The sequence below is a fragment of the Artemia franciscana genome, chromosome 6 (assembly GCF_032884065.1).
Source record: "Artemia franciscana chromosome 6, ASM3288406v1, whole genome shotgun sequence".
Taxonomy (NCBI): domain Eukaryota; kingdom Metazoa; phylum Arthropoda; class Branchiopoda; order Anostraca; family Artemiidae; genus Artemia; species Artemia franciscana.
Window position 1 is genome coordinate 27,125,727 of NC_088868.1, and position 26,395 is coordinate 27,152,121.

The 26,395-nt window shown below is 34.9% G+C and overlaps 1 protein-coding gene across 1 annotated transcript in view; it reads left to right on the forward strand.

Annotated features, from left to right (window-relative positions):
• The window catches only part of LOC136028256 (protein kintoun-like), a 42,460-nt gene that overhangs the window by 7,084 nt on the left and 8,981 nt on the right, over window positions 1-26,395 (forward strand). Inside the window, exons 2-4 of the mRNA XM_065705993.1 lie at window positions 4,628-5,102; window positions 9,905-10,099; window positions 14,148-14,368. Of these exons, the coding sequence (XP_065562065.1) occupies window positions 4,647-5,102; window positions 9,905-10,099; window positions 14,148-14,368 (872 nt within the window). The 5' untranslated portion in view covers window positions 4,628-4,646. The remainder of the gene's footprint in view (window positions 1-4,627; window positions 5,103-9,904; window positions 10,100-14,147; window positions 14,369-26,395) is intronic.

The window sequence follows — 26,395 nt, forward strand, 5'->3', positions numbered from 1 at the left end:
AAGCGGAGAGATCAGGATGAAACTTGGTGGGAAGAACAAGTACAAGTCCAAGATAGATGACCGGATCCACTCTCTTTCGTGGAGTTTGGGGGGGGAGTAATTTGGAAAAACTAGGAAAAATTAGATATTTGTAACTTATGAATGGGTAATCAGATCTTAATGAAATTTGATATCTAAAAGGATCTTGTGCTTTAGAACTCTTATTTCAAACCCCGACCAGATCCGGTGACATTGAAGGGAGTTGGAGGGGGAAACTAGAATTCTTGGAAAACGTGAAAATCGAGGTATCTTATGAACGGGTGATCGGATCTTAATGAAACTTGATATATAGAAGAATCTTATGTCTCAGATGCTCCATTTTCAATTCGAATCGGATCTGGGTACATAGAGGGTTGGAGGGGGGAAACAGAAATCTTGGAAAACCGGAAATCTTGACAAACGCTTAGAGTAGAGAGATTAGGATGAAGCTTGATGGGAAGAATAAGTACAATAGATACAAGATTGAAGTAATTGGTACAGATCCATTTTCTTTGGGGGAGATGGGGGTTTTTAATTTGGAAAAATTAGAAAAATTGAGGTATTTTTAATTTAAGAACGGGTGACCAGATCTTAATGAAATTTGATATTTATAAGGAAGTCATGTCTCAGAGCTCTTATTTCAAATGCCGACCAGATCTGTTGACATTGGGGGGAGTTGGAGGGGGAAAATGGAAATCTTGGAAAACTATTATTAATGTCATAGATACGTGATTGACGTAACCTGACTGGATCCGCTCTCTTTGGGGGAGTTAGGTGGTGGGGTTCAGTGCTTTGGCGAGTTTGGTGCTTCTGGACATGCTAGGACGATGATAATTGGTAGGAGTGTCAGGGAGCTGTACAAACTGACTTGATAAAGTTGTTTTCCCTGATTCAACCATCTGGGGGGCTGAAGGGAGAGGAAAAATTAGAAAAATTTAGGTATTTTTAACTTACGGGTAGGTGATTGGATCTTAATGAATTTTGATATTTAGAAGGACTTCGTGACTCAGAGCTCTTATTTTAAATCCCGGCTGGCATTAAGCGTCTGACTTTCCTTTTAAAGCAATCTATTGATTCTTAGAATTTTGCTACCTCGTCACGCCAGAGTTTTTACTGTTTTAAAAAGTAGAGTTGAGAGAAAGAGTCAAACTTTAGTGCAAAGAGCAGGGCGTTGAAGAAGGAGCAGCCCCTTTCATATACGGGGTAATTTCTGTTCGTTTTAAGTTTTAATGTCGCTCCTTACTTTCAGTTAAAAAAAAAACTTGTTTTTTTTTTATTTAATATAGTCTAAATCAATATGTCAACTCATATCTATGACTATCGAGTGAATTCAAGTTGAGTTATTTCAGTGTATTATCATATTTTTATTAGTTTTGTCCAAGTTTAATTTTTCAGCAGTTTTTTGTACCATCTCAAGTCTATCTGGTTGATCTTTTGTCAAACCGAGATGCCAAGCTGGACTTGCATACTCAAGAGAAGATCTAACATAGCTGCAGTATACAGACTTCGAAACCTCAGTTGACATATCAAATTTCTTCAGGTTTAAAAATGAATTTAAAAGTGAGGCACCTTTTTGAGTCATATAGTCAATGTGTGAGCCCCATCTTAAATCTTTATCCAAAAATAATCCAAGTATTTTAACAGTTTTCTTCGTCAGCAGTAGAGAAATAAGAGAAGATTGGCTGTTGATTTTTAGGAAGGAAAAAGTCATATACGAGCTCTTAGTTTCACTAACCAGTCAGTTCTAACTTTCCTGTTTCAGCTTTTAGGTCATTAAAAATTCACGTAGTCAGACTGATCAGTAGTTGAAGGGCTTAGTTGCATTGATAAGGCAGTTAAATCATCAGCAAATTTAAAACGCTCACAAATTGTTGCTAAATAGCCTACAATTTAAAACAATAAGAAAATAAAGTAGGCCCCATTTAGTTTCTTGTGGTGAACTACAAAAAATACAAAAATTCAGATGGCTCATGATTAGGGAGTTCAACACACTGAGTCCTTTTAGAAAGAAAACTAGCAAGCATTCATACAGCATACGGATGGGCACCCACAAACTTAGTATCTTCCCATACTACATTATGGTCAAGACTATCAAAAGTTTTAACAGTGTCAGCAAATAATGCATCAAAATAAGCCCTATTTTTTTCTAAATGTTTTAGGATGGTATCCAACAATTCAACAAATAATGAACAGTACTATGCCTGGGTCTAAATCCAAATTGTTGGGAATCTATATTATATTTTATGCACTCAAAAAATAATCAAAATTAAAACTTTCAAACATTTTTGAAAGAGCCAGTGTGAAAGAGCAACACTCTTAGGGCCCTTACACTTGGGGGTTGGGGTAATATATGCATGTTTAAAAATACCGAGGAAAGGACCATCAATAAAACAAAGGTTAAAAATTGCTGTTAAAGGAGTTAATAATAGATTAACACATTTAATAATCAATTTAATTGGTCTCACTAGGGTAACAAGACTTATAGAAATCACGTGCCTTCAACTTTTTAGCAACTGAACCCAATAACCATTACTATACGTAAACACAGGTCAAAGTTTGTAACTTGCAGCCCCTCCCACGGGGACTGTGGGGAATTAAGTCGTCCCCAAAGACATAGTTATTAGGTTTTTCGACTATGGTGAATAAAATGGTTATCTCAGAATTTTGATCCGCTGACTTTGGAGAAAATATGAGCGTCGGAGGGGGCCTAGGTTCCCTCCAATTTTTCGATCGCTTAAAAAGGGCACTAGAAATTTTAATTTCCATGAAAATGAGCCCTCTCGTGACATTCTAGGATCACTGAGTCGATACGATCATCCCTGGGTAAAAAAAAACAAAACAAATAAATACGCATCCGTGATCTGTCTTCTGGCAAAAAATGCGAAATTCCACATTTTTGTAGATAGGAGCTTAAAACTTCTACAATAGGGATTTCTGATACGCTGAATCTGATGTTGTGATTTTCGCTAAGATTTTATGACTTTTAGGGGTGTTTCCCCCTATTTTCTAAAATGAGGCAAATTTTCTCAGGCTCGTAAGTTTTTATGGGTAAAGCTAATCTTGATGAAACTTGTATATTTAAAATTAGCAATAAAATGTGATTCTTTTGATGTAACTATTGGTATCAAAATTCCATTTTTAGAGTTTCGGTTACTATTGAGCTGAGTCGCTCCTTACTACAGTTCGTTTCCACAAACTGTTTGATGACGTTAGAAACTTTGGCTAGAGCAAAAAAGTCAACTTTTGAACTAGTACAGATAGATTTTTTTTTTTTCTTTCGACGGCAGTCGATAGCTCTTGATGAGCTGATTGAAGTATATATCATCCATTTTTTGGTTGAAAAATTCCTTCACGAGATATACCAGTTTGAAAGTTAATATTTTTAGGTTAGGGATTCATTGTAAACACAGCTTGACTGTGAGGAATCAGACTTTTAAACTGAAATCATAATGTAAAATAACAATGTAAGAACTAAAGAAGAGAATAACTTCTGTGTTAATTGTTTTACATTGCATGTAGAGAAAAGTAGGTGGTTATTATTAAAGACAAATATTTTCTAAAACCGTTGTTGTAACAGCTTCACTTGTATTTTAGCAAGCTACCAGTAGAAAATTTTGTTAAAATATCCTAGAAAATAATTTCAAGAAAAGAGCATTAACTTTGAATTAGCCTTTGAAAAAGTCCATACTTTGCATTTTGCTTACCTTTGTTGAAATTCAATTCACTCAAGAAAATTATCACTTGTAGCCAGTTTGATTTCTTCTGAGGTTATGAACAGAATATTCCTGCTTAGAGTAGGTTTATAAGAAGATTTTTTTTTCAAGTGTTGAGATGAAAATATTGGAATCTTTAACTGTTGCTTTATTTTGACAGACAACTAACAAGGTAATAGAAATGCATATCTGTCTCTAAGATATGATATTTTTGGTGAGTTGAGATGCTTTTAATTTTTAGGGCCACTTTCAATGTGGGTGGGCAATTTTAATCCCTGCTTTTTGCTCTTACATCTAAGTCTGTTCTTATTTGAGGACCACAGAAACACACAAATAATTTTTCTAGAGACAATGGTATATCCAGGATTTTGTTTGGAGGGTGGGTGGGATGGAGGGTGTGTACAAAAACGTAAAAAAGTATCAAAATTTGTATACATGTATTTTATGTTTTTACAGGTTTGACCAAACTTTAGGAGGAGGCAGGGGCAAATCCAGAATTTTTAGCCAGCTAAATGAAAACAAAAAATCAATTGGGTTCTATTAAAGGTTATAATGAGAATCTACAACTGATTCTAATCCTTAAACAACCAGATATTAATTTATGTAAGAGCTCAAACTTGAACTTACCTTAAATTTTTACTCTTTTGTATTAAAAATGCAGAACTCCAGCCTAAAAGTAACAATGCAATGAGTAAGAAATCAAATCAAATACACTGATTTACCAAAAATAAAAATGAAACTAGAACAGTAATCACTATGAATTTAGAAATCAAATGGAAAATAGACATAAAATAATAGACATAGTGAGTGAACCAAGAAGATGGAGTTGCTGGGGTAATACATATGAAAGAAAAAATACTATTTCTTCAGGAAATTAATTGTTGTTTCTCTTTTAGATATTCTTTGCTTCACAATATGGTACTAACCTATCCTATTAATCATGGAGGAAATAGCAGTTTCATCAAATCTAGTTCATCATTAAGCAACAAATCAAGTAACCCTATTCTCCCACCATTCCTTATTACTGCTGTTGATTGTCATTTGTGTATTACTATAAATGTGAAACATGTTCTACCTGAAAATTTTGTTATGAAGTTCCACCCAGATTCTGATGCCAGTAAAATTCAGTGTGATTTTTGTAATGGTGCTACAGATTATTGCTTATGTCTTTCATTTCATTCTCAGTCATTATTTATTATAAACAGTCCTGTTGTTGATGTTTGGGACAATAATGTAACAGTTCAGTTTGAACTGGATTTTAGAACTTCTTGTGATTCTTTTGAGTTTGAATTGTTTTCTGGGTGGGATTGGAGCATACTGGAACAAGTTAAAGTGGATGATGTTGTCCGTGAAGTTAAAGACAGTCTAAAGGTGAGAATCTTCAAGCATTAAGAAACCACTATACTGTTTAGTTTACTTATTATTACTTTTAAGTAACAGTGTTGTATTGGTTAGCTGTATGATTGTTGTAATTTAAACCCACGGGACAGTTGGAGATGTTAATACAGTCTTATTCAGTTTCTTTTAAGTAGAATGGTTCGAATTGCTCTTTCTCTGCAGTTATGATTAAAGATTTTTGAATTACAAGCTGGATCTTCACACAAATACATCCACACAAGGGAGGGGGGCTGGGCTTGGGAATTTTGCATTCCCTGGAGGTTCTTCTAGAGATCCCTTGTTTCCAAAATTTGTTCTTAACTCAATGCAAAAAAGTGCTTTCCTTGTCTTTTCTACACCACCTCCAGTAAAAATCTAAGATACCCCCACATTCCCCCATAGGTACATGCAGGTCTAAACCTTAATCTGGCTCATCTGTTTCATTTTATCTACATAGCTACTTAGAAATAATAATATCCACACAGAAGAGCTATTAGGAGGGTTTCAGTTCCAATATTTATGTAAGGAGGGATCTATAGTACACCTTCCTCCTGTGTGCAAGTATATCCTGAATTTATCAATTCTAAAATTTTCAATGGCAGTTTGGTCTATATTTTCCTTTAGTTAAAGTATAAGGAAATGATTAGCTAAGGACAAGAAAAACAAAGTAGGTCTATTGATTTTATGCAGAACTGAAATTTACAAAGGTATAATATGTTGATAAATACATATTTTGGCTGGAGAAATGACATTTGATTTATCTGCATGGTTCTTCCAGTATTGAATATTAGGTAAAGAAGATATGTTAAGAGTTAAAGAGGTTTAGTTTTCTCTACTGCCACCAAATAATTTTCTTGTCTCAAATTTTGTCATAAATGTCTGGAATATTTCTTTTTTTGTAAGCGAAATAAATAAAAACAAAATTTGTACAGATTTTCTAATAATCATCATTTTAAAAACAATTCAAATGCCAAATTTGACTTATCTTGTTTTAGTCATTCTATCTTGTAACAAGAATACGGCTCTTGCTAGCTAAGCAATTATAAAAGCTGAAGCGTGCTTTGAGTTCTTGCTAGATGGAAGTTTGATGCTAGAGGCTCAAGAAAAATTAGCTTTTATATTACAAATAATACATCACATCCTTCAAAATTGTGTTCCTCTGAGTCAATGGCTATCTGGGTTTTGCAATTTAAATCAAGGGTAAGGGTCTCCCTTACCCTAGTCTGTGAGTCATGCTGTATAAAAATCTTGTCTCTAATATTGATCCAGGCTATTTTTGAAACTATTTAAGGTTTCGGATTTTCCAATTATTTCTTGGAGTGACTGCCAGTCAACCACTGCTCGGAAATTGATCTATTCGATACTCGAAAAATTGGCCCTTGATCTATTTACTGCAATGGGTTTGAATATTTTTTCTTCGTGTCCTTTTGTGGTATTTATTTTTGAAGGGTGAAAATACTTCTGGAAAGACAGTTTCTTCAGGCTGTGCTTTAATTTGTACAGCTGGGTATGTTAAGTTTGAATAGTCGCTCTTCATAGCTTAAGTTTTTCAAACCGGGAAGAAGTTTGGTGGTACATCTATGGACCTTTTCCAGGGCAGCCGAGTCCGTTTTATAGTGGGGTCCCCAGATCATTATTCCCATACTCTATTGTAGGTATGACAATCCCCTTGTAGAGTTTTACAAAAGTATTGTTGTACAAGGTCTTGAAACTTCGTCTGATCAATCCAATCATCTGTGATGCCTTGTAAATAGTTTTCTGGGTGTGCTAATGAAATTTAAGCTGTGGATCAACAATAATGTCAAGGTCTTTTTCAGAGTCAACAAGTGTCAGTAGTATTGTGTGGCCTGTGTTGTCGCTTATTGTTAGTATGGGCACAGAAACAGTATTTTTCATCCCCATCCACAGGACCTTGCTTTTGATGCATTGAATTTGAGACTTGGGCTTTGGAGGTTTTCAGTTAAGGTGTCAGCGTCCTTTTGTAGTGTTGCTACATCTTGAGATGATATGAGCTTTCTATAGAGTTTTGTATCTTCTGTACAGATTTTGGTAGTGCTAATGATGTTTCTGTTGATTTATTGATAAAGAGTATGAAGAGAAGAGGACCAATCATACCACCTTGTATCAACCTGCTGGTCGCTTTTTCTAGACCCGAGATCATGTCACCCACTCTAACTTTTTGGGTTCGGTTTCTAAGGAATGATTCTATCCAGGATAGTATTTGTCTTGACAATTTGTACTGTTGGATTTCATTCATTAGCTTTGCATGCAATACGCTATCAAAAGCTTTTTTGACATCAAATAGTGTTGTCAGGATGCTGTGACCTTCTTTCAGGGCTTGTTTCCAATCGTTGGACGTTTCTAATAATTGTGTTGTACAGCTTCTGTTTGGTAGGAACCCATTTTGGTCGGGATTTATCATATTGTTCTGTAACACATGGATTAATATACTGTCTCTTATGCATCCTTTACAAAGTTTACTGACTAGTGATGTCAGGCACACAGGTCGGTAGTTTTCTACTTTTGATCATTCATCTTTCTTGTAGATGGGGATAGCAACTGCTTTAGGCACACAGGTCGGTAGTTCTCTGCTTTTAATCGTTCACCTTTCTTGTGGATGGGGATAACAACTGCTTCAGACCCTCTTGATGGTATTGCACCTTTGTCTATAGAGGTTTGAAAGATTTCTAGCAAAGGTTCAACAATATATTCTACACTCTCTTTGAGCCATAGCGCTTCAAATCCGTCTGGGCCTTTGGTGATTTAAGTTTCTGGAGTTGTAGTTTGATTTATTCCTTTGTGATAAGGCCTTTCAAGTCATTTGTTTTATAGGATTGTTCAGTGTCTGTTTGCTTAGGTTAAAAACAGAGCTAAACAGATCATTTTAAGCATTGGCCCATTTGGATTGAGAACTTGCTGATGAGCCATCTTTGTTTGTGAGAGTAGGGATTGAGCTTTGAGTCCATGTGAGGCAGTGTATTTGTGCGTGGAAGTTTTCTCTTTTCTGCACAAGTTTCTGCACAGCGGGTTATGACATCACAAAAAGCTAAAAAAATTTGTTGCAAGTTTCTCCCATTTGCAAGATAGTCCAATCCATTTGTTGGGCCATTTCTTTAAATTTAGAATTATTAAGTTTTTTCAGTTCTTTCCTCTGATGATAGTGGGGATGGCTTTGGTTGAAGGTCAAATTGACCAAACGTATTACATGGTTGTTTTTACCTAATGGAGGAAGTATTGTGATTCTATGATTCTATCTACAGTTTCTGGGCTACAAGTGACAATGAGGTCTAGGATGTTTTCTTTTTTGTTTGCTCTGCATCTAGTGGGTTCTGTAATCAATTGCGAGAGAAATTTTTCTTCAAGAAGTAAGATAAATGGGTTTGTTTGAGTCTTTTACTTGCCAATTGATTTTTAATGTTTGCTTTTGCAAGCTGGTAGTGATGAATGAAGATCTCACTATCCTGGATTGCTGTTTCTTTTTGGTTTGACTTCTACAATACATATAAATGATGGCTTGTTCTGTAGTGACAATGCCTGTAGTTCACTGAGTTTGTTTAGAAGCTGGTCAGCATTTGTGTACATAAATGTCACTTTTGGGGTAACACGGTCATTTTTGCAGGCATGCTTCCTGGTGTTGTCAGTAGACCTATTTTGAGAATTGAATTGGTCAGCTGGGCTTTGAAGTCCATTGTCATATTCGGAGCTGCTGCTCATGGTCTTTTGTTTTGTCAGTTGTTTATTTCTTAGTTTTACCCACTGGCCTGGGTTGCAGTCCCTGTTTGAGTTGTTTGGGTGGTACCATCTTCAGTGCTGGAAAAGTTGGTCCCAAGTCCTGCGGCAGGTCTTTGTCATCTTGGGATTTCATTTCGGAAGAATGTTTGGAGACATTCTCTCTTTTCGTATGAGGCTTGAACAATTTGCCTTTTCAGGTCAAACTCTGATTCAGGGAGCTTGATGAGATGTAGTCCATTTCTGGTATTGGTTTTGGCAGAATTTCTTCTTTATTCTCTAAATCGTATGGCCTTCACAATTGTGGCACTTGAAGTTGTAGCTTGTCTGTTTGGTGATGTCCACTGAAGGGTTTATTTTTGGTAGATTTATCACCACTATAATCATTTTTCTGCGTTGGGTTTCTTGCAGACAAAAGGCTTATTCTCTGACTATTTTTCTGATTTCATTTGTACTTTGGACTGCGTGACTGTGCCTTTCTATATATATATAATATATATATATATATATATATATATATATATATATATATATATAGAAAGACCGTGCCTATATATATATATATATATATATATATATATATATATATATATATATATATATATATATATATATATATATATATATAGAAAGACCGTGCCTATATATATATATATATATATATATATATATATATATATATATATATATATATATATATATATATATATATATATAAATCTGCAAGAACTTGTTTCCATAATAAATAGAAAAATGAGCTCAATGGTTTTCTGGGGAAAAAGGTGAAATCAAGAGAACTACAGAATGGTTATTTGCTTAAGAAGGAAAGTAAAAAGGTAGACTGTACTATGAATCACAAGCAACTAAGTCGGCTATTAATATTTGGGAAGAAATACAGCACATTGATCAATTTAATTCGTCATGTTTATTTGTTTTACACTTTATTTTATGTTTGTATTTTTATTTTGTATCTTGTTTTTTTTTGTCTTGATGTAGACTTGTTTACAATTCAACCTTATGTGTGCCTTGTTTTATCAAAATAATTGGCTAGTTTTTTCTAATTACAGAAGAAGTTGAAAAATGAGGCACCTATCTCAATGTTACCGAAACCTGAAGACATACTAACAGATGTGCCTAATTTAAAACCCGAAACATCTCAGCCACTTGAAGGGGACCAAGTTGAAGACGACTGTCGACCTACTGCTAGAAGTAATGATAAGACAGGACGAGTGGGTAGAAGTTACTCTGAATCTAGTGACGATGTAAGATATTTCTTCAATTATTCATAAGTGGAGACAATTTGGTAATATTACTAATCCCTTGCCTCCTTAATTGAAGCCATGCTTTTGTGGAGTGTTAGGGATGTTTGGAAGGCTCTCAGAAGAACCCTTCTCCTAGGGTTAATTCGATGCTGTAAAGTGCGCAGAAACATGATGGTTTGGACCTAAAAACCCTCTTATATTGATCATACCCTTTCTATAAAAATTTATAAAGTATTATCTAATCCATCTGAACAAGAATCAAATTATTGAGAGAGTATTCAAATGTGTTTGAGGACATTATTAAAAAACATTTTTTAAGAACTATGGACAAGAAAGGAATAAAGAGTAGAAACTGGTGCTAACGTCAGCAAAAACTTAGTGTTTGGAAACACTGATTTTTTAAGCTTTGTAATCGGTTTTCTGTTAGGAACTGAGATCAGACACTTATTACTGCACAAATTTTACCAATTCCACAATTAAAATTAAATATTCTTATCATGAGAGTGAAAAATAATGCCATGTATCGCCATATACTACATTGCGTGTAGAGTCATTTTCTGTCAATACAAGCGCCAATTCCAACTCTTGTTAGTCCCTTTTACTCGTTGGAAATAATCATAACAAGTTATTCTACATCGACAGATTTGAGTCTCACCATGGGCCTGAATCTTGGAAAATAAAGTGGTTCTTGTTCCTAGCCCCCCCCCCCAATCCAACCCCTAATAGATAAAATAACACAAAATCAAAATTATATTTGTATTCATATTTGATATTTTACATCGATGTCAATACTACTATTTTAAACAATCGTCATGTGGTGGTGCAGTGGATTTGACCTCAGCTTGTTAATACGGGACCTAGAGATCGAATCCAGCTGTAGTAACACACCGCAGGGCCGACGCAAGGACCTTAGTAGTCAAAAAGCATCGTTAATCCGACACAGTACAATGCTACAAACAACTCACTACAGAACCTTAGTCCAGAAACTTTGCTTAGACAGCCCCTTAGGCCAGAACGGCTCTGCTCGCTCTTCTAACAACTCATCCATTCAAAGTTTCACTCTGAAGTTTGATTTTTAATCCATGCTCTTGTACCAAAGGAAGTTTTAATCCCCTTTAAATTATTTCTTGCGACCTCTTCCCATCAATTTGGGTGTGACCTGCTTTTTGTTTGGCCCTAGACGGGTGGCCAAGCAGCACAATTTTATGTAGTCTGTCATTTTTTGTCTATAAATGTGGCCTAGCCATTTTAACCTTTCTTCCATCAATAGACTGCGAAAGTAGGATGTAACCACATTTTTGGGCAGCTTATTGTTTAATATTATGTCGTTCAAACGAGTATCTAAGCTATTTTCAGTTACTCTCTCTCTCTCTCTATATATATATATATATATATATATATATATATATATATATATATATATATATATATATATATATATATATATATATATATATATATATATATATATATATATATATATATATATATATATATATATATATATATATATATATATATATATATATATATATATATATATATATATATATATATATATATATATATATATATATATATATATATATATATATATATATATATATATATATATATATATATATATATATATATATATATATATATATATATATATATATATATATATATATATATATATATATATATATATATATATATATATATATATATATTCACCAGTGTATGTTCCCTTTTTCTTTACTTTGTTTCAATTAGCTTTTTGGACCAGCTTTTTCAGTCTTGTGCAAGCTTTGATGGTAAAAGTTAGGCTAGGTGACATCAGGTTATAAATCTCAGATATGGTTCAAAAACTTTATCTAGCCTGTCTCATCAAACCTTGTATAAAACTGAAAAAGTTGACTAGCAACGCTGACTAAATCCAAGGAGAAAAAAGGTATTTCGGACACACCTGTGAATGTCCGTATTATATTGGTTCGTTTCTTTGTAGTTTATTAGTTTTTTTTTATTTTATAATTAAGTTTAGATTTTATCGTTCTCCTTTCAATTGGTCATGTCTTAGATTAGTTCTATCTTTAACGCTGAAGACGGCTAGTTTTATCCAGGTAAAATATAAGACGCTCTGTTATCTTTTCTTTTCCTTCTACTGGCTGTACACCCTTTGTCTTTTTTTTCTTGATATTTTTCTCTCTTTGCCTAATTACGGGAATATAACAAGTCTTCATCAATCTTTTGAAATATCCACTTCCGTTTCACTACTCCGTTTAACTTCTAGCGAATTTTGAAATATCCGCTTAACTACTGTCTTTGCTGTAGCTTCAAATATTATAATCTTGGTATATAGACTTATCCTCTATATAGGTATATAGACTATATAGACTTGTCTTCCTATTCTTGCAAGCTTTTCTAACTGTGAAAAAGCGTCCTGCACCTTGGATATTCTACTTTTTTACATCTTCACTGCATCCTTATCTTCATTAATATTGCTACCCAGTTATTTGAAGTTTTTCATTACACAACATCGCCTCCTTGTCTTCATTTATTCCGATTCCAAGCGGTCTTGTCTTCTCTAAAATGATATTCAGAGCTGTTCTCAAACCCTGAACCCTCAAAACCTTAGAAAACTCATTTTTTACACTTGCATTTTGATCTGGGATGACCAAATCATTTGGGTTATTCAAGTCTAGCAGAGTTATACGTTTCCATCTGATCCCATGTTTTCCCATTGCCTTTGCTGTGTTCCTTAGGACTATTTCAATCAGAATAGTTTATATTAACAGTAATATGAAATAGCTTTGCTATCGCCAATGCTTAAAAAAAAATCAAGTATGAAGAGCTGTAGAAAATCAATAATGATTGGTAAATAGTTACTTCACTGAACATGAAAAAACAAGCTATAACTTAATGAGATATCACTAATTGTATCAAGGGTAGTTTATTTAAAGACGATAGAACTGCGTTTTAGGATCTCACTGTGCTTTTGTGTTGTTTTTTGTTTAGATTTTGGGAAAGTGTATAATATAAGGACACATCTTAGGAATCCCATCCTCCCCCAGCAGCTGTTTTGGAATATGTCTGTGGATATTCTTCTTCTTCTCTTGGTCTTTAATAGCGACCACAAAATTGTTTGTTATCTGTCACCTAGGCCCTAGGCTATAAGTAATTTTGGAGACCTTGATATTGAATAAGCAGGAATCCTAAGCTGAAACTGAATGAATTTAAGTAGTTTGATCCCACCAATAGCTTTTTAGTGAAGCTAATGGCCCCTCCAATATTCTCCACCCTCCAGGAGCTGTCATCTGAGGAAGAAGTTTGGCTTGTTGCTCCTTGTTTGAAAGCAAGAATTTGCTTTGAAAGCAAATTCTTGAATTTTTGCTTTGAAAGAATTTGCTTGCTTGAAAAGCAAGAATTTTCAAAAACTGCATGGCTGGAGGACCATAGTGGGACACTCCAATCCGCCAATAATGTCTAATATCAATAATATCTTTTGAAAAAATGTTTAAAAAAATTGTATCAGCCAAGAGCACATTCTTGTATCTGTCAATTGATTTGATCCTTGATCTTTTCATAGTTAGTAGTGCTGTTTTCTGAAAGGCGCTCTCCTTGGCTGTAAGCTGAATGGAAACATGCTCATTTTAAGTTAACTGATGTTGTTGTGAATACCAAGAAAAAGAGAAAGCTAGCTTTTTCAACAGTCAGATAATTCCTGGCTTTTAACTTTACTATTATGAGTAGAATAAAAATTGTTAGAAAAAAAAGTTTAGCTGGCAGGATTAGAAGCCAAAAAGTCTCAAGTAAATAGCCAAAGCTCCCACCTATAGAACAAGATAAAAATTAGAAAAATTTTGCCGAAGTGTTATAATTCAGACTATACAATTCAAGAGCACAAATGAATAAATTAAAATAATATTTTAAACGCAGGATTACTCCAAGTCTAGTTTTGGTGGTTTAGAGATTTCCTTCCAAAAAAAAAAAAAAATACATCGCATTTAAAGTAGTTTTTCAATTTGTTTTTTTTTCTTTGTTATTATGACTTTTTCTTTATAAGGGATCTCTTTCTTCAACACCAAATCGAGGAATTTTGAAAAGACGTTTCAAATCAAGGAGTTACTCCGAGTCAAGTTTTGATGAGTTGCCTTTTCGAGAATCCCTTCCTGAAATTACAAATGAACCCTCCTTTGGTAGCTATAAAGAAGAAAATGTTGGATCGGTGGATCGCTCGAAGAAAACGGTCCGTTTTAGCAACGTCGTCAAAGAGCAGATCTATAGGTACGTAGCTTGTTTCTGCTTATACCATTTCTTACTGTAATTTCATTTGTTAATTAATAGTCTTGTGTCTTTTGTTCTGCATACGTCAAACTTCCTGCACTTCAAATCCGAACAGATTTGTTCTTGGCTGTGATTGGAACATTTATTACTACAAAATAATAGCGGTCGTGTTGGCCCTATTGTTATCCCACTGATGTATTGGCCCTATTGTTATCCCACTGATTTATTGGCCCTATTATTAGCCCAATGGTGTATTGGCCTGAAATGGCTTCTTATTCTCATGAGTTTTAAGTAGTAGTAGTAGTTAAGCAAAACTGTTTTAAGTTTATTTATCTAATTTTACTGTTGTAATTTGTTTTCTTATACTTAGATGCAACCTGGTTATAATAAAAAAGGGGAATATCTAAAGTTGATTTGGAGGTTTTATATAATTTTTCTGTTTCAAAATTGTTTAAGTGATATTTCTGTTTTTACTGTCAATTTCTGCAACGAAGTTTCAAATTTAAATATCAACTTTTGTTTTAATAAGATAAATTCAGACAGTGCGTATCAAACAGCTGTCAAATTTGGGATAATAATGTGTCAATCGTTTGTTTTAGGAAAACAGGATATTTCCCATCAAAATGAATAATTGTTTGGGAGGTTTTCTTTTTAAATTCATTTGGGCTCAGATTACAAATTCACCGTAATTTAGTATTTCCTTCCCATGTTTTCTCTGGGAGGGGTGGGGGATGTCCTGGATACGTCATTGGGCCTATGTTTCCTTTTTAAATACGTGTGACAAAAATTTAAAATTCAACATAATTTAGTATTTCCTTCAAATGGTCTTCCTTGGAGGGGGTGAGGGAAGTCTTGGGTATTTTCTTGGTTAAATAATGTCAACTTCTTTTCCTCTTTACGCAGTTGAAGTATCTGTTGAATTTTTTTCGCGCAATAAATTTTTTCTGCAGCTGGATTCTGTTCCTTAAATCTATGAATTCAGTGAAGAACTTGTTCTGCTAGATTATGCTGCCACCTATGAGTGGTTAAAAATAATAGATTCCGTGAGCTCCAAAAACCGACTACCAATGATCTCCTTGTAACGATTTTTTTCGGTCTAGTCCGCTGACATGATTATCGCTCTTCTGTCACAAGACTGTCTATTCTGTGACTTGATAGTCAGTGTAGTTTGGCGGTCAGTGTCCTTGTCCTGTCGTCCCAGTGACAAGAATGAAACAACCCTAAAAAAAGCGACAAGACTGGAAAAGTGTGACAAGGCTAGATGCAAAGAAACGAGGCTTTAATAGGGTGGGAATTCAAAATTGAATAATCACTAAATTAAGTGAGATTATGACCCCAAGTAAGTGATGATTCAATTTTGAATTACCACCATATTAAATGAATCTGGGATATATTAGAGGATAGACATGAAAATCCTAATCTCACTTGACTTTGTGACAATTCATTTGGAGTTACCGCCATATTAAAGGAACCTCTGGTATCTTTTTGAAGATGGAAAAAATGCTGTGTTCCTGATTGTATCAGCCCACCTCTTTGTGAAGGGTAGGCCATGAAATACAGTCAGAATGAGTATCCTATTTGTATCTCAAGATACTGAAGACTATATATCTTAGTACAAGACGTGATGGAGTTTGGTGTGTTATTGGTATTTGATTGATTGCCAGCATTTTGAACTTTTTCATCTCTGTATTGTTTTGTTTAATTCGGAACATTGGACAATAATAAGATAGCTAAAAAATAAGCATACCATTCAATTCAGAGTTCAATGTTGCATCCAAATACCGTCATTTCTGACAGAAATTCCTTTCGGAAAATTTGAAATCCAGCTCCCTCTCCATGGAAAATTCCCTTCCCCCACGATAAATTTCTCCCTGGAAAGATTCTCCCGCGTAACTTAAATTAGCGGTGTTTGCGAAACTAATTTTGTAAGGCATAGTAACAAACGGCCAAAGAGGTCAAAACTATTTTATGAAAATGAGAGTTACAAGTTGAGTAATTTTCAAATGACTGAAATGAACGAAAGAAAAGATCTTTAAAAAATATGCGTAATAGTATATGTTACTTTTAAGTTTTAATGTTACTCCTTACTTTCAGTTGGAAAAAAACTTTTTTTTTAATAGCAACCACGAGCCGCACACTACAATACCTTTGGTTTATTATCACATAAAAATCGTAGTTTGGAGCTGCTTAAGGTAAAATTAAATGCTGAGAATGGCCGGAAAATAACACAAACAAATTATTGCTTATATCGGCCTTTATTTTACAAAATTCGAACTTTAGCATGAAGAGTGAGGTGCTGACGAGGGGGCAAACTTCCTCATATACGTAATATGAGGGGTTTTGCCCCGTCGTCAATACCTCGCTCTTTACGATAAAGTTAGAATTTTGTTCCAATTCTTTAAGAATGACCCCTGAATCACAAAGGCCGTTTAATTAGAACAAACAGCTCTTTTGAAATTATTAAAAATCCTTTAACGTAAATAGCGAGATATTGATGAGGGGAGGAACCCCCTCATCAATGTGTTGGCATTCTCCAACTTATAATTTTAATATAGCGTCTCCTTTCATAGCATGGACTGGCTCCAATTTCACAATTAGTGTGACATTTAGGTCAATTCCAGAAAAGTTACTAGAGGTTTGCTTCAGAAATAAGTATGCTGGGTGTGATTGAAAAGCAGTTTTTCAACGTTTGGATAGGGAGCTACAAGTGAAGACTCAGTTTATTCCAGTTTGTTCTAACTGTTAGGAATATATGGGTTAAGACTTCCCCAAGTAGGCCTACTTAAACTCAGAATTTGGTGCTAGTAATAGACATTGACCTAACTAAGGGGGGGGAGCAATAAAGGGTAAATGCCCTCCCCCCTAAAGAATTTCGTCGGCATGTTGCTCCCGAGAATTTTTTTCGCAATGTAGACTTGAAAATCCATTTTCAACAGAAAAATTAAGCTTTGTGGCACTGACATTATCAATTTTCGCCATCCTATGGTCGTCCAAATAGTATAATCGGCACGAAATATTAGGTTCTGTCGAATATAGTTTCAGTTATTGGCGTCTTGGTGCATACTTAGTTAAAGTCGTCAGCACTGAACTTAAACTTTTTCTGTGGAAACTTGATACAAAAATTGATTGGGAATACTAAAAATTTATAAAGAAGCATTTTTGTTTTACTTTTTGAATCTGAATTATCGTACGAAATTCGAAACACATTAAAGCTGTTGTCACCTTTTGTAATTTTATCGGGACCAGGAACGCTTCAATTCTTTTGCCAATAGATGGGACCGTGAAATAGTTAAGTCATATCTGGGGATTCAATTGACGTGTTAAGGAGGGTGATAAATAAAAAAAAATTCTAGGGAAAAAGAAACTTTCCAGTTCAAAACGTTTGGTATCTAAATACTATGGTATTGCTTTTTAAAACTTTTTGCTCTGCAAGGATGTCTGAGGGGCTAATTTGAAGAGAAATGCATATTCCAGTGGTAGATTCAAAAAAATTTTGGCTTCGCGCCACAAAACGCTACGACAGGTATTCACTCAGTTCTTCTCTCTGCAAGTAAACAAAACAAAATGGCATTCTTAACTCTCATTTCGAAAAAAAAACTTGGACTCTTTCCAGCGCAAGATTAATTTTTATATGTATTTGCTTTTTTATGAAAGGTTTCTAAGAGAGGAAGAAAGGGGGAAAAAAACACAAGAGATTATTTGATTTCTCGCAATGATGTTTTAGGGGCTAATTGAAAAGAGAACATTAGAACCACATTATTACTACATTCCAGTGACAGGTCCCGTAATAATCGGCCGCTTCGTGCCAAAAAAATACTATCTCTGACTTTCGCTTAGTTCCTGTGCTTGCCAATAAACAAAAACAAATGACGTTTCATAACTTCTAATTTATTAGAGAACTTAGACCCTTTGCAGGACAATATTAATTTGTTTGATTTTTAAGGGTGCTTCTCCAAAATGGGTTATAAAAGGTAAATACAAGGAATAATACACTTTTTGTGTCTTACATTTCTAAAATTTTCTAAAAATCTACATTTCTAAAAAAAAATTTAATTGCAGCTGAAAGTACTATGTCTGCCTAATGGTCAGTGCTCAATGAGGAAGGCGGGTGTGCGATTGTGAAGCAACGGCGCGTATTGTTGGCACATGATAAAGTTTTGCCCCCCCCCCTTTAAAACCAGCTAGTTAAGCCACTGGTAATAGACAACACTCCTGTAATAAACTGTGTTTCCAAGTAGCCTCAGTTTAAGGTTTATTGCAGGTAAAAAAAAGAATATATATATATATATGATATATATATATATATATATATATATATATATATATATATATATATATATATATATATATATATATATATATATATATATATATATATATATATATATATATATATATATATATACATATATATATATATATATATATATATATATATATATATATATATATATATATATATAAATCAACTGATTATTCACCTATGCCCAAAATTCTTTAGCAAGAGTTATGGAATTCAGTTGCATAGATTTTTCTTTGAATAAGATAAAATGCTTAAAGGCCCCTCAAGTTTTGTTATACAGCTGTTTAGCTAAATTAATAGACTGTAGTTAGTATTAGTCAAAATATAGAAGAGTCAAAAATGGCATAGTGCATGGCAAATTGTGCTAGTACTCAGCATATTCAGTGAAGATTGGAAATTTGGTTGATTTGATAGTTGTTTTGTTTTAGAAGGTCGAAAGGTGCTTGGTTGAGAGATTATTTTTGCCTACTTAGCTTGCTTTTTGTTTTCAGAGCCCTTGTTTTGCTGAGTAATGGGGAAATGCAAGCTTAATAACGAGTGGTTGAAGAAAAAAGATGATATGGGTCTTTTAAAAGGTGATTGGTGCACATCTGATCCGCAGAAAAAAGAAGGCGATTTTTTCTCTAGAGTTTGTCTGAAATCCCTCTCTTGTGCTAAAGGCTTTATTACTTTCAAACAGCTAACTAAAGGTGATGATCATAGGTCAATTGCAATAATGAAACTAGACCCTGGTCAGTTGCGACTGAAAGCTGTCCCAGCCGGAGCTTTCCAGAGTTTCCATTCAAATGTCATGAGTACGATATTTGCGTAAGAAGCTGTCTATAAATCTGAAATACTTTGGTGCATGAAGTGTCTTGTATCAGATTTTCCCAGTGATTTGTTTAGAGTGATGTTTCCTTGCGATTTTTCAGAAAAGTACACATTGAGCTCTTCCAAGTTCAAATATCTAGTTAATGAAGGCCTGTACCCGTATTTCCGGAATGAATACCAATGATTCTGATTATTACGTATTATATATCCCCCCTGTGCCCCCCCTGGCGTCCCCGTTTTAGTTGTGTCCCGGTCATTATTTATATTCCCTGTGTCCCAGTCGTTATTTGTGTCCCGGTGTTCCAGTCTGTAATTTCTCTTTGAGTGTCCCGGTCGTCATTTATATCCCCTGTGTCTCGGTCGTCATTTGTGTCCCGGTGTCCCGGTCTGTAATTTCGTCAGTCGACAAACATGACGTCAGTCAACAAACAACTTCATGACGACATACAGCTCAATCCTTATAATGACGTCAGTCGACAAACATGACATTAGAATATGATGAAACGACGAATTCTACCAGCCGCAAAGAGCTTCAAATACGTATAAGGTGCTTCTCTCGTCAGCAAGCCAAGTTCGTTAGCAGACACCTTGAAACCTCTTTCATTGGGGAAGCAACAAGTGAAAAATTGAAAGAGGGTCTACTTAAGGCGATCAATAATGCTGGTCTTCAGCTACAACAGATGATTACGTTGAGTAGTGATAGGCCGTACGTTAACAAGAAAGTTTTCAAGTTGATTGATGAAATGAAAAACCAAGAAACAGGAAAGTGTCTCTTTTACATTGGTACCTGCAACCTGCATTTCGTGAATAGCGTATATCACAAAGGCCTATAGGTTCTCGTTGATGATATTGCAGGCCTAGTCATTCAGCTGTATTACTTCAAGTAGCTCTCAGTGTAAAAAGGTAGTCTCGTCAGTCAAGTCGGAGCTGGTCGTCGCTAGACTACACTTTATCGTCTTTAGTGCTGCCCCATATCAAGATTGTTGTACTTATTTTTAGAAGGACGAGCATCTAGTTCATATTTTAGCTTTGAAGCTGCGAGAACTGTGTTCTCTCCTGCGTGTTGAAGCCATGTTTACCTGTGTTCTCTCCTGCGTGTTTGAAACCGAAGCGTTTTCATGGGGGAGCTAGTAACCCAGCTGTGCTAGACCATCATGATAAAGATGTATTTTTGGCCCTTGAAAGTATCAACTGCGGCGAAAAGACGCGATCGACTCTGAAAGGTATGAACCCAAGGCCAAGGTTACGTGCGAACATTTTATCGCTGCCGCCAAACATCTGACGGTGAAAATTCCCTCTACATGGAAGGAAGACGTGCTGTTCCATACGAAATTCCTAGTTCCGTCTTTGAGAAAAAATCCTCTGACAGCTGAAGGGGTACTAGCTGTCGCATGCCAGTTGCCAATTAGTATTGATGTTGACAGGTTGCATGATGAGTGGCGTTTGATCCAGTTGGAAGATGAACCTGAAGACCTACACGACCAACGAGTTGACAGTGATTGGACCCATCTCCTTATATATAATAGGGATAGGAGCTTTTCTAACTTGAAAAGTGTCTTACGTGCTAGTCTCATCGTTTTACATGGAAGTGCAAATATAGAATGCAATTTTTGCGAATCCAAAAATGCACTTAACCAGCATCAGGCGTTGATGCTAGGGATAACTCTCAATGCCAAACTGACCGTCAAAGATGCACTGAAGCCGAACTGCGGGAAAGTTAAATTGTATCCCATCTCCTTTGAGATTATTTCCTATGCAAGGATCTGCACGATTGGCATATCTATATATATAAAAATAAGTTGTCTGTCTGTGTGTCTGTCAGGTGACGTCATGTTTCTGTGTCGACTGACGTCATGAAGTTAGTTGTCGTCATTTTTGCTATGACGGTGACGTCATTAAAGATATTTAAGACATATATGTTCACGTAGAAATCTATTAATGTTTAAGTTTAAAATGACTGATGAACTTACAATGGCAAAAGCCGATGAAGATGCTCAAAGAGTCTATGCCAAAAAACTTGCTGCTGATAGAGAAAGTCAGAAAAGAAAGCGTGCCGAGGAATCAAAAGAACAGCAAGGAAACAGGCTTGAGGCTAAAGAACGCAAAACCGCGCAGTTAGATGAAGATCCACCTAGACAGCGAGAGTCAAAACATATCAAAACTGAAAATGATAGCGATGATGATTGGGTTTGGGATTTTGACTTGGATAAGGTCATCAATGCCTACCAGATTTTAGTTAAAAAAACAAAGGTTCGGCGATATGTATTTCATAGTGAAGCTGAAAAATAAAGAAGAAAAAGAAAACTGAAAAAAGAAAAAATGTAAAAAACTAAAAAATACTAAAAAGAAAAAACACTCAAAGAGAAATTACAGACCGGGACACAAATGACGACCGGGACAGAGGGAATATAAATAACGACCGGGACACTCAAAGAGAAATTACAGACTGGGATACCGGGACACAAATGACGACCGGGACACAGGGAATATAAATGACGACCAGGACACAGGTATTTAAGAATATCGTTCAAAGACAAATTTTTAATTGTAAGAAGACCGTTGAAAGAGAAATTTCTAATTGTAAAATGACTGAAGAACCTACAATGGCAACACCCGAGGAAGTTGCTCAAAACGAATGTATTCAAGCCGAAGTAGCTGAGTTGGTAAAGCGTTATGTTTCAGGTTCTAGGTCCGAGAGGCTCCAGACTCTTGCTCTGAACAATACATTCATTTGCGAGATGCAGTTATAAATGGCGGTAATACCACAAACGTTGGAAGATTAACAATTTTACCTTCGTCATATGCTGGCAGTCCCCGTCATATGCATGAATATGCTCAAGATGCTATTGCGTATGTTCGTCTCTATGGTCGTCCAGATTTATTTATTACATTTACATGTAATCAATCTTGAGACGAGATACTGCAGCTTTTACTTCAAGGACAATCGGCGGTTCATAGGCATGACATTACGGCCCGTGTCTTCCGGCAAAAGTTGAAATCACTGATAAAATACATAGTAAAACTTGAAGTGTTTGGGTCAGTGCGATGCTGGATGTACTCAGTGGAATGGCAAAAACGAGGTTTGCCACACGCACATATACTAATCTGGCTACATAAAAAAATTACTTCGAACGAAATTGATGATGTGTTTTCCGCTGAAATACCTGATAAAAATGTCGATAAGGGGTTATATGATATTATTGTAAAAAATATGATACATGGACCTTGCGGTGCACTGAACGAAAATTCACGATGCATGGCCAAAGGAAGGTGCACAAAGCAATATCCTCGACTTTTAGTATCCAACACAATTACTGGCAATGATGGTTACCCACAATATAGAAGAAGATCTACTGAAGATGGCGGTAAAACAGCAATAATAAAGAAGCGTAACGGTACTACCATCGAAGTAGATAACCAGTGGGTTGTTCCATATTCCCCATTATTATCAAAAACATTTAATGCACACATAAACGTTGAATACTGTAAGTCCGTAAAGGCAATCAAATACATATGTAAATACGTCAACAAAGGCAGTGACATGGCAGTTTTTGGCTTGCAGCCCGAAATCAAAGATTTCGACGAAATCGTACAATATCAGGCTGGAAGATTCTTAAGCAGTAATGAAGCTGTGTGGCGAATTCTTTCATTTCCGATACATGAACGTAGTCCAGCTGTTGTTCACTTAGCGGTACATTTACAGAATGGTCAACATGTTCATTTCTCGGAAACCAACGTGCAACAAAGAGCCCTGAATCCACCGGATACAAAATTAACAGCTTTTTTTTCGCTTTGCAAAAATGATTCTTTTGCAAAAAAAACTGCAGCGAAGAATGTTGTATATTCGCAAGTTTTACGCAGTTTAACTCCTGCAGACGAAATGAATGCTTCCCTGAAAAATTCTAATTTATGGGCACACGTAAAAATATTAAAATTAACTACAAATATGCGTGTCCGATTGCAAAACGATGACTCTGGTCAAACATTTTCAGATCAATTGCTGGCAATTGGAAACGGAAAGCTCCCAGTAGTGGGAAAGCCAAGAATGTTGTATATTCGCAATTTTTACGTAGTTTGAAACACATATATAAATCTATCTATATTCACAGGTGGGACACAGGGACACAACTACAATGGCGTGTAACGACTTACACGCGCGGGGGGGGCTTGGGAGGGCGCGAAGCGCCCCACCAACTAGGTGTTGGGGTGGTGCGAAGTGCCACCCCAACAACTAGTAAGAAATATTTTGAAAGGTTAGCTGCCAAGAATGCTGAATAGTCGAAAAAAGAAGAGAGAAAGTGATCCAAAGAAGAAGAACGTCGTGCATTGAAAGAAAGCCTCGAAAAGGAGAAATGATCTGTAGTTGCATTAGAAAATGATGTGGATAGAAAGAAAGAAGAGTTGTCAGTACAGGAAATGGTTTCAGACAATCTTTTGGAAGAAGCTACCAAAAGACTAGAAAACGCTCTGCTGAAGTCAAAGGATTTGGTTGGGGTACAGGTAGCAAAGGCTATGTTAGATGCTCTGAAAGCTCAACTTGAAAAAGACAGAGACTTAAAGGCAGCCGTTCGGAAAGTCAAATCCACTGTTAGAAAAAGGAAGCAGGAGCTTAGATCTTTAATTTAAATGACAATTTGATAGGTTAATTCAAAATTTACAATAAACAGAAGCAATAGAAAGAAATAAATCTATGTATGGCCCTTGCAAGGTTCTTTGGCTGAGAACCCAGGGAGAAAAAAAGAAACAGAAACATTTACACTAAAAAGAAGAAGAAAATGATAAACAACTGGCCATCACTGATTACCTGCCTAAGAGCCAAGCCATAGCAAAGTGTAATTGCCCAATAAGCAATACAAACATGATTTTTAAACTTGGGTCTGGACATCCACTGCATGGGGGCAGTAAAAAAAAATGAATAAAATGAAAAATAATTGGAAATGAAAAGAATTTTTGCAATATTTCTGAAGGTACCAAATAAACAGTTTAGACAGCATGAGAAGCGCTTAGAAGATTGCAGTCTGACCTGACTGTTTGACTGAAGGAATTCGAGTGTTGCTAGAATCACGAAGGTAGTAAGTAGGATGTAGGATGATCGAAGGTATTAAGTATTAATCGAAGGTAGTAATTACCAAATTAATTAATTGAAGTATTAATTAATTTAATTGATTAAATTAAGGCTACAACAACTGCAATAAATTAATAAATTAAATTAATTCAAATTAATCGAAGATAATTACATGATCTAGAGGTGGAATAGTTCTGAGGACTGCAGGAACATGGCCTTGTAATTGAAGAAAAACGAAAGACATGAATAAAAAAAAAAATAAAGGAACTTACAATATAGACTTAAATCTAGTAACTAACAGAACTATTTGTTTCAAGGTTGAAGATTATTGCTTTGTCGTATACCTTTGAGACTGGTGGAAGAAAAAGTTGACAACCATATAGCAGGACAATAATAAACATAAAACTGAATAAATAATGAAATATGATTAGAATCGAACCAGGAAAAATGTGTTTGAGCCTTCGAGGGATTCCAATATTCCTTGATATTTTCGTTTTAATTTTAAGTAATATGAAGCCAGAAGGAGGTATTACTACCAAAAAGAACATCTAGGAATTTGACATGCACTGAGAGAACCTTAAGAAGCAATTATACAAGTATTTGTTAGACAGAATTTTGGAAAATCCATCCAACCTCTTTCTATGTATACTTCTTCGATTAATTTACATACAAATATATTCTTAATCACATGCATTGTGTGTTTAATTTTATTCATTAATTTTTTGAAATAACAAAATTGTTCAGAAATATATATAGCTCATGGCATAGATCTCTCAAGTCTGACTTCAATGTTGGGCTGACGAGTACCAACTTGCTCTCCCATATCCCAACATACTGCATTTTATTTAAACTTCGTAATTCTCTTTTGTTGTTAAAATTTCTGAATTTTGGCAAAACTTTTTCCTGTTACATTGTTCTGCTACCTGTGTATGGCTAAAAAATGGTAGACGCTGGTAAGCTCCCACTAGTGTTTACAAACAACCCCCTAATAAAGATTTACAATATTTATCTTCCATTGCTATTACTATTGATTTTATTTATAGTTTTGAATGGTAATGTTGACATATAGTAGGGCAAAACACTAAATTAAAATTTCTATTTTTAGTTTAAATTTAATCCTAGAAATCTTTCGTTAAAGGCCCATTCCCAATGAGATATTACTAATACCGAAGTTTAGCTAGCACTTATTTAAGCCAATCAGATTTTTCAAAGAAATTTCTTATTGGCTGAAAACTATGAAAAATTATTAGAGCCTCGAATTAGTACTAGCTAAATGGTACCATTAGTACCATGCTTGTGAATGGGTTTAAATGAAACGTTTTTAATATTACATTGTTTTTGCTTTTTACACTTTTTGTTTGTGCATTGTTTATAAACATTTTGTTGTGCTTTTTCAGTAAATTTTATGTGGATTCGTATATACAATCAAACTCTGTCTCGAATCACTTTCTAATTTTGTGTGTGTGGAATCACATGAAAGAATTTTGTCTCTCTTTAGATTGTCAGGTTTAAATTTATGTAGGCCTACAGTGGTGTTTAATTTTTAATAAATTGTTACTGGCAAACCATAAGAAGTATAAAAGAGATTATTGGAACAAATAAAAATAACGGGGTTTAGAGGGATGAGGGGTAAAAGGAAGTTCATTGTCTAAGGTTTTCTATTATTTAAATGTCATATTAAATATCAATTACATTTTTTTCTAGTACCTAAAATTTCATGCAATGCTGTTCCAAATTTTTTTCTAATTGTTCGTTAAAAAAAAAATCTTTTCATTAAAATCACAAATATTGGAATACCAATATTATGGTTGTTAAGCTAATAAAAGAAGGAAAATTAAATCTAAAAAAA